Source organism: Aptenodytes forsteri, unplaced genomic scaffold, assembly GCF_000699145.1.
Source record: "Aptenodytes forsteri isolate BGI_AS27 unplaced genomic scaffold, ASM69914v1 Scaffold132, whole genome shotgun sequence".
Lineage (NCBI taxonomy): Eukaryota > Metazoa > Chordata > Aves > Sphenisciformes > Spheniscidae > Aptenodytes > Aptenodytes forsteri.
Window position 1 is genome coordinate 3111632 of NW_008795520.1, and position 11095 is coordinate 3122726.

The 11095-nt window shown below is 38.3% G+C and overlaps 1 protein-coding gene across 1 annotated transcript in view; it reads left to right on the forward strand.

The window, feature by feature from the left end:
- The window catches only part of DISC1 (disrupted in schizophrenia 1), a 204052-nt gene that overhangs the window by 47742 nt on the left and 145215 nt on the right, over positions 1-11095 (forward strand). The window contains exons 4-6 of the mRNA XM_009281786.2: positions 172-322; positions 4001-4130; positions 8053-8288. Of these exons, the coding sequence (XP_009280061.2) occupies positions 172-322; positions 4001-4130; positions 8053-8288 (517 nt within the window). The remainder of the gene's footprint in view (positions 1-171; positions 323-4000; positions 4131-8052; positions 8289-11095) is intronic.

Here is an 11095-nt window from a genome sequence, read left to right on the forward strand (position 1 = left end):
TAGTCTTAGTAATTCATCCTTGAGCAAAACAGACCAATATATTTTATCAAAAGGGGAAGAACCGTCTGTGAGGTGGTTTTTACTTTTTGTTGATCAACATTTTTTCTTCTTCAGATAAAATGGAACCTTTTTGTCACTGTTAAGTAACGTGGTTTTTTATTTCATTTCTAGCTGATAAATTTAGACGGAAACTGGAGGAACTGGAGAAAGACAAAAATTCTTTAAAATTTCAGCTTCCTTCAAGGCATCCTTCAATTAGCAGGTTTTTGGATAGGTTCGTTACCCAAGTTCAAGCAGCATTGCACTGGGCTGCTGATCATCGGTAAGTTTGATTCCTTATTATGTAAAATGGTGCTTCTGTTTTTCTCAAAATGGAGAATACAATTTATGAATAATTTTAATAAAGAGTTTTAAGGACCTTCTAACATATCAATATGGAGCTTGTTTATGACACCCCCCCGCCCCCCGCTTCTCTTTTTCTTTCTACAATTCTTTCAGAGTTGCCCTGAAAAACATTGATCATGATGAACTGGTGAATTAAATGGAACTTTTCTCACTGATGTTGAGTAGGAATGGGATTGAATCCTTGACGCGGCAGCTTGAGCATACAACAGCAAGGCAGCTTGAGCAACGGTTCCCTGTGGAGTTAATTCTGATGCTCCTATTCAGGCAATGAAAGGATATTTAAATATAAAGTAAAAACAGATTCTTTTTTGATATGCATAGATCTTTGGGAGCTTCCTTTTATGCGTCACTTATTAGGTGGCAGTAATGTGCTCAGCCCTGTACCAAGTCACAAAAATAAATTCTCAGCCTTCTCTTGAAGGGATAACAACTTCAGAGATTGGGGGAATGTGAGATGTGTTGGATGACCCAAGGGAGGCAGTTAGCTTAGGAAGAAAAAATTGTCTCTGTTTCTAGGTCTTTCTTCAGCTGTGCTACTGGTTACTGTTATTAGAAGTAAGAGGATTCTTCATAGGTGTTGCAAGCTGTTCTCAAATGCGCTAGCACAAATGAAAGAAGAAAACCCCTTTCTTTTCTGGCAGCTTATACATATAAAGGCTGCAGTGTGATAGTCAATACATTTGGGTGTAATTTTTGATATATATGGAAATTAGATAAAATCAGTACAGATAATAAAAATTTATTGCAAAATTTGAGACTTTTAAGGGTATTTTTGCCCTCTATTTATAGTATTTAGTAATGAGGCAGGTTTAAAACAAACTGCACTACCTCAGAGCTGTTTCCTTCTACCTTCTGAGGCCCTAAGAAGCTGTTTTACCATTCCTTAAAGATTAGGATACAACATTCTGTATTTTGTCATTAAGACGTGTTCGCTCTATGCATTAGTTTGTAATAATGATTTTGGCTTTAGGGGTGGTGTTGTCTTTAGTGTCTTAGAAATTGCGTCACTAAAGCATCCTTGAAATACATAGTCTGCTTATTTTTTTCCTATATAATGTATGTATATTTTTATATATAAAATATCTCATATATAATATATACATTTATGAAAGTGTTCCTGTTCTTCAGATGATTATATCTGCAACTCTTCTCTTTGCACAGGTCTGAGAGCAGTGCCATTCTTCAGGGTCAGATGAATATCCTCTTTACTTTTCTGTCTTGTGCACACTCCTTTCTTTGAGCTTGAGTTTGACTGTTGTTGTGACCCCCTTTCTTTTTCTCGCTTGATTCTTGTAGCCTTTCACACCGCTTTGTCTGTGGTCTCACTCTTGTTGATGCAGCAAGCGTACCCTTTGTCTTCAATAGGGATACATAGTCCTTATTTTTTTCCTATATAATGTATGTATATTTTTATATATAAAATATCTCATATATAATATATACATTTATGAAAGTGTTCCTGTTCTTCAGATGATTATATCTGCAACTCTTCTCTTTGCACAGGTCTGAGAGCAGTGCCATTCTTCAGGGTCAGATGAATATCCTCTTTACTTTTCTGTCTTGTGCACACTCCTTTCTTTGAGCTTGAGTTTGACTGTTGTTGTGACCCCCTTTCTTTTTCTCGCTTGATTCTTGTAGCCTTTCACACCGCTTTGTCTGTGGTCTCACTCTTGTTGATGCAGCAAGCGTACCCTTTGTCTTCAATAGGGGTGTTTAAAAATTTTTCTGTTCCAACAGTATTTTTGGATAGTACAGGGTACAAAACATGACCACTTCTTCAAGGAAAATTTGTAGGCTTCAGTTTTTATTTTCATTTTGAATCGGAACAAAACCAGTATACCCAAGACTTCTTTTTTTCACCTGGAAAATTCAAAAGATGATCAGAATAGCCACAGAAGACCAGATCATTGCAGTTTTACTGTAATCAAGCCAGTCTCATCTTTTTGCAAATAAAGAACTTCTTAAATGAAAAGTGCATATGGCAGGTTATTTGTTTAATACAAGACTGAAATTCGTGCCCCAGTTTTGTTTTACTTGATTAAATTATGAGATGAGTTTTTAGGTGAATGCAATCAGTGTTGACACAGGATATTGGGGGCAGGTGGTAGGAGCCCAGGTTTGGTTATGTTTAGCTTAGGAACAATACCGTGTTCGTGCAATCACCCAGGTTTGGTGAGATCAGAGAGATCTTGTTTCTGTTTCCTCAGTACAAAGTAGGCAGATGTACATGGGATTTCCAAGGAGGTTCTGAGAATAACCTATGTTTATTGTGGATGTTTCCTAAATTTTCACCACCCACTCAAATTTCTATGGCATACAGCTCTCAGAAAGACGCAGCTCTTACTAAAAGAAGGAGGCTTCAGAGCTGCTGCGAAGTGTAGTCAGTTGGAGCCACAGCAATCTATAATGATTGTAAGGCACATACACAGTGATGGCCTAGCACCTCATAATACGGGTGTCTCTTTGATCTATTTTGTTATTACAGAAATACAGTTACACTGTTGTTATGTCTATTTTGTTTAAGTATTAATGCCACTTATTTTAGTGCTAGGGTTTTATTTTGCTTTTTCAGTATATTTTTCAGCCCACAGAGAGGGAGTAAAGCATGCGTGTCTTCTGATGGTCCTGCAGAAGAGACGGGAACCTCTTGTTCTGCACACTTGTTAAACAGCTGTGTATGAAGATCATAATTGCATGATTAATCATGCTTAAACCAGACTTGTGATGCATGTTTTATATGTAGCATGGATGTATTTGCTTTGCAAGATTACGATGGGAAATCATGCTTCAAAAACATTCTTTGTTTGAGACAGAGTATTTTTTTAAACAGGATACTGAAATGCATCTGTACCCTTTATGTGGAAATGCACGCACTTGTCTCTAGAGATGGACACAGAAATGCAATTGGCCTTGCAAGCGCACATGCTCTTATGCAGGAACATGCAAGACAAAATAGCTTTGCATTGTTTGCAGGTGCATTCTGAGAGGCTGATTATAGACTTGACACTTAATGTAATGTACTGATTACCTTGGGGTCGAATCATGCAAGGATTTACAGCTGAGGGTTGTACCGACCACTGTGAGGAATCCCACTGACCGATTTTTGAAAGAACTTGCTGTGCAAGAGAGAAGTAAAATTTGGCATTGTGGAGCAAACACGCCAGATGATCTCTAATGTAGTCTCCAAAAGCTGTCAGAAGCTGCAAAAATGGCTTTGGCAAGTTTTTAAACTTCTGTCTAAGAGATTTTTCTCTGTATTGATAGAAATTACATGCCTTAGTTTTGTCTCTTTCAAGGCAGTGATGGATAAATTTCTGAAATATGAAAAAGCTGGGGGAAGCCTGAAGCTATACAAGTTTTCCTTTTTCCTTCTTCAGCATGTTGTAAAAACAGTGTAAATGTTTGAGATAATATAGGAAGATATGCCAAGGAGAAATCTCTTGTTCTCTAGCTGTATCCATTTAAGATGTAATCATTCTGGTGATGGAGTGTTATAACTCTGAAGGTGACATGTAGCATTCTGACCTTTTTAATCTTTGAAATGTTGATACTCGGCGATAACGCTAATTTTTAGCTTTTTTCATTTTTTTCAAAGGGTTAGACATGAAGAAATCCAGCTTTGGCACGAAAATGAACATAAGCTTTTGAGATCCACTTACCAGGAGAGGACGCAGGTTTCAGCCACAAAACGAAACCAACTTTTTCAAGAAAAGAAATGGTTACAGGTAACAGGACTGCAAAGTTGTCTATAAGAACCAGTGCTGTGTGCAGAAAAGCTTGTAAGCTGTCACACAGAATTAAATAAATTTATTGTAATAGTGACTTTGCTTCTGTGCAGCAATTAGAGCCTTGGCTGTAGTCCAGTTGATAATCTAAGTGATGACTGGAGATGGCAGCCACAGGACTTGTGTTAATCTCATTACGGAGAAGCAGAACTGGAAGGCTCGGTGGCTTGTGTGTGTGCTTTAACTTTCCTCATTATTTTTTTAAGTGTGCTCTTTATGTTCTAATTTGCTATTTTAATATTTCACTGATCTTCAGAAGTTTTTATTCGAAGACAAAAAGTTTTGAGGGAAGCAATCTTTCATCCATTTCTGGTTAGAATTGACTATAAATACATGATTTACCAGCTTTTGTTCCTGAAAGATGATTGATACATTTCATAAGGATGAAGGAATCATCATGGAGCAGTTGGCATTTGCCAACAACAACTTTGCACTGACACGTGATGCCACAATGTGGTAATTTGGCAAATGGAATGTTTTTAAGATGGCTTCTGTCCAATTTTAAATCTGCAAGCCTTTTAAGCAAAATTTAGCTCTTTCTTTTCACTGTCCTTCAAAAAATCTGTTTACTGTCTAGTACAAGTCTTTGCTCCACCTCCTTTTAAACCCTGGTGATCACACTCAGCAATGTGACATCTTGGAGAGCTAGTAGGTCTCGTTTTCTTTTTTTCTGTGGTGTTGTCTTGAAATCTCATTGTTTTTTATACTTTTCTTCCTTTGGTGGATCTGATAGTATAATCATCTGTGTGTATACACATAAATATATATATATAAAAAACAGAAAGAAATGGAGAAAAGCATCATAGGTGGCCATTGCAAAATCTTACTGAGATGAAGAAATGTCTTTTCTATCCTAGTCATCACCTTTGTATTGTTTGGATTTATTTCATCAACATGTAAGAGGAGACATAGTCTAGTTCAACATTATCAGTGTCCAGAAAACTATTTTTGGTAATCTAGATGTCCAGCCAGCCACCTCAAGCTATTCAACTGAAAACTGCTGTACTTAAGACTCCACGCCAGCTAATGTTTTTATACTTGCTCCAGGTGAATCTTTATTTCTGTGTAGTTATACTAGGGACAAATTAGCCACATCATTGTACAGGCACGCTATTTATGAGCATTTCATCAAAATTATCGTGAATTCCAGGTTCTGGAGAAGTCTGACCTGTGACGTTTGGTGGGTCCTGGCATCGCTTAAGGATTGCTCCTGCCCAAAATCTCACGTGATCTGAAATCGTTATTTTGTTTTTTTCCCCTCAGATGTACTTTACCTTCCTTTTCCTTCTACCCTCTCTCCTGTTGGTTCTGCATTTGTCTTCAGGGATTTGAGAAAGCCTGTGACAGCATCTAAAATTTACATATTAATGTTTCTACTGCAATCTGTACTTCCTGGAGAACACCAGCCCATGAGTGAAGTTGGAAGTTTACAATCAGTACTGATTAGCCATCGTGTTAGAAATCTCAGTTTAACCTCAAATCCACAAAGTAAAACTCCAGCTTATGTTTAGTGAGCCAAATATAATCTGTTGTTCCATGCTGAGACTTTAAGTCCTTTTTATCTGTCCCTGGAGGAGGCTGACCAAGAGCACATTAAAGGCTTCTTGGCATTTCTGAAAAAGAATGCGAGAGAATTCCAGTTTACTGACTAAAATTTCCATTCTCCCAAGAATGCCTGTGAACTATTCCCAAGTAGAACAGCTTTCTCTCTGTGAATACAGATTGTGTGCTTCTGGTATCTATTTATGTTGTAAAAACATTTCAGTACTAAAAGTGTGTTTGTAAAACCAAATTCTGTTCATCTCCCTTTCTGTTCCCATGTAGGTTGCTTATTGCAGTGATTGCAATTACATTTTCACAGAATATGAAGGCCTTTGTATTAAGTAGGGCCTATTAAGATTTTGGCAATATTCCCAAACCAGTAACACAGAGACAGAATTGTCCTTTGTGCGCACTAAAAGCCTAATTTCAGACTGAAAGAAACAAAACTGATGTTTTTGGCCTGCTGACCTTTCTGTCCTTGACAAATGCCTGTGGGTTGAAACATGGGCCACTCTGTTCTCTTGTCGCTAAATCTAAAACCAAAAAAGGAGGAAAATATTTGATGAATCTAGTGCGCAGCACTAATAGAAGTTGAAATTTTTGAGCCCGTCAACCTTTGAACGTGCAAGGACTGTTTCTTGTTGTTTTAAGATACTCAGGGAGCTTGTTGCAGTGCAGCAAACCTGAAAATATGGTTGTTGACAAAATGAGCATTAGTGAACTAAACTTCACTTAAATTACATTGAAACCTTAAATTCTTTCAATGTTTTCAAAGTGAAGCACTCAAAAAGCAAAGAAATGCCGAAGTCTGTTATCTGTGCATAGTATGTATGTTTTATGAGAGTCTTTAATTGTATGAGCATGCCTTTTTTTGCCTGGATCCCTGCCTCATACATTGCTGAAGATGGAAAGTGCTTGTTCAGATACTCAGAATACCATTTTATCTTCATTACTCAGTATTCGGCCCCAGAACCCTTTTACGGTATCCCACTCAAACCCTCTTTTGGATGCAGATTTATTAATTTGTGAATGGGCTCTTTTTACAGCATTAATCAACATGGCATCTGACTGATTCAAAACCACTTAATTTTATCTCCATAACATCGGTTTGGGTGAAGAGATAGTCTTATTGCCATTTTACAGATAGAGAATGAAGAAGTGAATTACCATAAAAAGCTATATGGTCGTTTCTAATGTCAGTTTTGTAATGCCTAGTTATTTACCTGAAAAAGTTTTGGGTGGGTTTTTTTCCCTTTTTTTTTTTTTTTTTTAGCTGGACTGAATGTGGTCAGCGTGTGGAATTACGAGCTTTGATTTCTGTTGAGAGTCTATAGATAGCACTTCAGAGACCTCTCTTGTTGGTTGTATGGAAGATGGTGAACGTTCAATCTGTGGCTGTGTGTTGAGAAAATAGTTTAAGTGGCTTGCAAAGTTTCACGGAGACTGTAAGAAATGTAGGAATAGAATCAAATTCTCCAGTATGGCATTCAGCTACTTCGATAGCAAGTAGTTATCCTTTGATTTTTTTTTTTAAACTCACTTTTCAAATTCTGGGACAAATGAGCAAAGGGCCATATATTAAATAATTTCATTAACTCAGCAACCCAGACTCCTTCATGAAGTGCACCTTCCTTGGGTGCAAGCTACCTGTTAGGTTTTCAAGGAAAAATTAGAATGTGCTCTTGCAAGAAACGTCAGTATCATAATGCACGGGGTTTGAACTTCTGGCAAGATGAGTGCAACTGAGGTTGAAGCTCTGGTCATTTTAAGTCAAGGGAGGGATTTTGTGCTTTTAATTAAAATTAAATATTAATAATCAAAAGGACTGGCCAGACAGTCAGTGATTCACCACTTGTGTCCTGTGCCTGATGTTGGATTGAAAGCCTAGAGGAACCATTGCAGGGATATTCTGCCGGAGGACAGATAGGTGGTTGATCACTTTAGCTGCCAGTCTATAGCAAGATTCTGTTGTCATGGTTGACCTGAGATACTGCTTTTTTTGGGGGAATTTTTTGACTTGGGAAATACCCGTGTATTTTAAAGGTAAAAGGTGACTGACAGTTGGTGTTGGAAGAGGAACCTGAAATTTGGTGTTGAAATGAAGGTGGGGAGTTTCAGACTGTGGAAGCACTAGAGTTTCTAAATACAACAGGCATAAGAATTTTTGTGTGTCAACAAAAGAATGTCTTCTCATTTAATGTTGTGCTAAACTGGACAACCTTAATTCATGCTACTTCTGAGACTTGTACTGCATTTTTCTAGGGGCAGAGGAGTTTCTCTAACAAGGTTCATAGTAAACTCAGATTTCTGTTCTATGCAGAAAGAAATTGAAGACCTCCAAGCAAGACTGGCCATATTAGAAGCAAAAGATCAACAGCTAAGAAGAGAAATTGAAGAACAAGACAGGCTTATTCAATCGCAGGACTGTGAACTGACTGCTTTACTTGGCTGCATTTCTTTGAGAGAACTACAGGAAATAAGCAAGGCTGTGGATGACACTTTAGCATCCTCCTATCAAATTCCATTCAGTCTGGATCTTCCAGGGACAATAAAGAGGTATTTAAATTTCAATATGTTGCCAGTGATGTAGAGTCTTGTATCTTCCCAATGTACTGTTGAATTTCTGTTGTTGTTTTCTACGTAATTGTGCCAGCTAATTAGCTGGATTCAGACACTTTAAAATTTTCTAAGAACAGATGTTGAAGTTCTAATATTAATATACTTCCTCAGGAAAGAAGACTTTGTAGTTATTTGAAGGTCTTGCACTTAATTTTTTTTTATGGTAAAGAGCCACCTACAGAAAGCATATGTATCCATCAACTGTTAATACTTATCATCAATTTAAATTATTTCTTGTTAACTGGTGGAATTTTTTTCCCCAGCTTGGTAATGCAGTAATTACAACATATTTCTCACAGCCTGAAAGTGTGTAGCAAATAAGTATTAGAGATGCTTCTTGCTTCAGTGAACTTCCAATTATAATAAAGTCCGATGTGATGAGTGTTAGGCTCAGACATTGGACTCGAGGTAGTGGGGGAACGGATAAAGCATGAAGACTTCTGGGACATCTACAGTTAAATGCACAGCGTATGGTTCCTTTAAATGAAAAAGTAGCTACTCTTGGTAACTTTTTGGAAATAACCTCATCTTTATTTACAAAAGTAATAGAAGTGCTTCAGGGCCTAAACTGTACTGGCAGTCAATGGGACGTTGGTGATGGAACTTTGAAAGCATTACTGCTGCTGTGTCACCAGGACAAAATAAAATTCCTGTTTATCCTAACTTGCGTTTCTTCCAGATAAGCAATAACTATGTTGCTTGCAATTTTTTTTCTCCCTTCATGTTTATTGGATTTAGTTTGGTTATATTAACATTCATGAAAAAAAGCTGCTCATGTGTGCTAATTTATACAGATTTTTTTCTTAAAGTCAGCAGAACATTTCATAGAGGACATATATTCCTCTCTTTTGAGGTTTGTTTAAAATTTTACATTAGGTTATGGAAAATAGTTTCTTGAATTAAGTTTAGTTTGTTTTAATAGTATCTTACACCTGTGTTTCCGAGATTGAGGAATAAAAGGTCTCAAGCAGTCTGCCTGAGAACCCGTGCTTTGTTTTGAGTTTTCTCTTAGTTTTGGATTTGCTTACGAAAGAATATTCAGATATTTTTTTTTTCCTCTCACATTGCTGATGCAACATTTGAGTTGCACTTATCTTTAAATAATTTCCCAAAGAGTTGACTTAAATTAGTACTGGTTCAGGAGGAATTTGCTCTGAGTTCTTCGCTCACTGGCACCACAAATAACACAGTCACTTGAGGGAATACAGGCATTCATTATCCGGAATGGGTTCAGAACTTTAATGAAGGTTTAGAATTAATTTCTCTCCTTTCTGTTTGATTCAAGGCATCTTTTAAAAATGAACTTTTCTGTTTTAGTTTTGTTCGTTGATCACATTTGTGTCACCAGGGCCAATGATCAGGTGTTTCTGCTCTCTCTCCCATAGCTGGAGCTCCTCTATTGCAAGTGGGGACAGATAAATGCAGGTTGGGGCTGCACAAGTAAGCACACTTAGGCAGGCATCTGTGACAGCCTTCGGGAACAGTTTAAATCTCCTATGTCAGGTTATAGTCGTGTGCTCTTGTCAAACCCTAAAGCCTTTTCTGACCAATTACAGAATAATTTAGGAGGTCGTCTTGTCAAACCCCTGCTCAAAGCAGGGCCACAATTTCCAAGTGAAATCAGGTCACTCAGGGCCCAAGTTTTGCATATCTCCAAGAATGGAGATTTTGCAGCCTTGCTAGGCATCCTGCATTTCACCACCCTTGCTGTGAACTTTTGTCTCATACCTAGCCAGAATTTCCCTCGTTGCAACTTGCATTGGCTTATCCTAAATCAGTACTTCTTGTGAAAGGCAATTGTATATTAGGTAACAGGCAGTGGTGTAGATGCCCACCTGTGGCATGGACACATGGAAGCTAGAGTCCTTGGTTCAGAATGTGGAAGCTCTGCATTTAGGTCCTCTGCAGCCTGTCTGGATCTGAACCTACAGCCTCAGAGCAAGCTCTTACCTGCTAAGGATTTCAGTGTTCTGGCAGGGAGTGTGCTCCATTACAGTTCTTAAGCTGGATCTTAATGTATCCAGGAATGCAAAAGCAGAAATCTGGCAAAAGGCCAGAAGGCTAACCGGCAAGAGGAGATCTGATTCTGGGAGAGTGAAAGTGGAGAGGATTAATTGTTATAGCACTCAGCTGAGATGAAAGAGACACCTGGTGGTCATATTTGTTGAGGGAGTTGGCAACTGTCCATTGATGAAGTGCTAGATTTTTTTTTCTTCTTGTTCTTCCCAACTTAAAAGCAAAGTGAACTGGTAGGAACATGTCTCAACCTGGCTGATGCAGCCTGGCAAAGAAGCAAGGTACCACTCACTGCCTGTTCAGCAGCTTCTCTCCTCTCTGCAGGAGATGGTGGCTCTCTCTGAATTAAAAACACCTTGTAGGTGTTTTCTCTACATGATGTGGCTTCTTGGTCTGGTAAATTCCATTCAGAATCTGCCCAAGTGTTGTATATTCTGTGCCTGCTGCTCTATTGAAAAATGCACAAGCTGTCTTAGGAGTACAGACTGAAATCTCCAGTCCAGCTGTGTGACTCAACCTCTTGACTTTATCACGTGGCCCCTTCCTTGCCTTTTGGTTCTCAAATTTATTCCCCCAAACCACTTGCTGCTTTAGGTGGCTGAAAGCATCCCAGAGCTGCGCTTGCGTGATGGTCAGCAGGCACATTTCCAGCATGGGTTCTCTGCCACTTCTTCGCTCTCTACAACTACCTGAAAGGAGGTTGTAGTGAGGTGGGTGTCGGTCTCTTC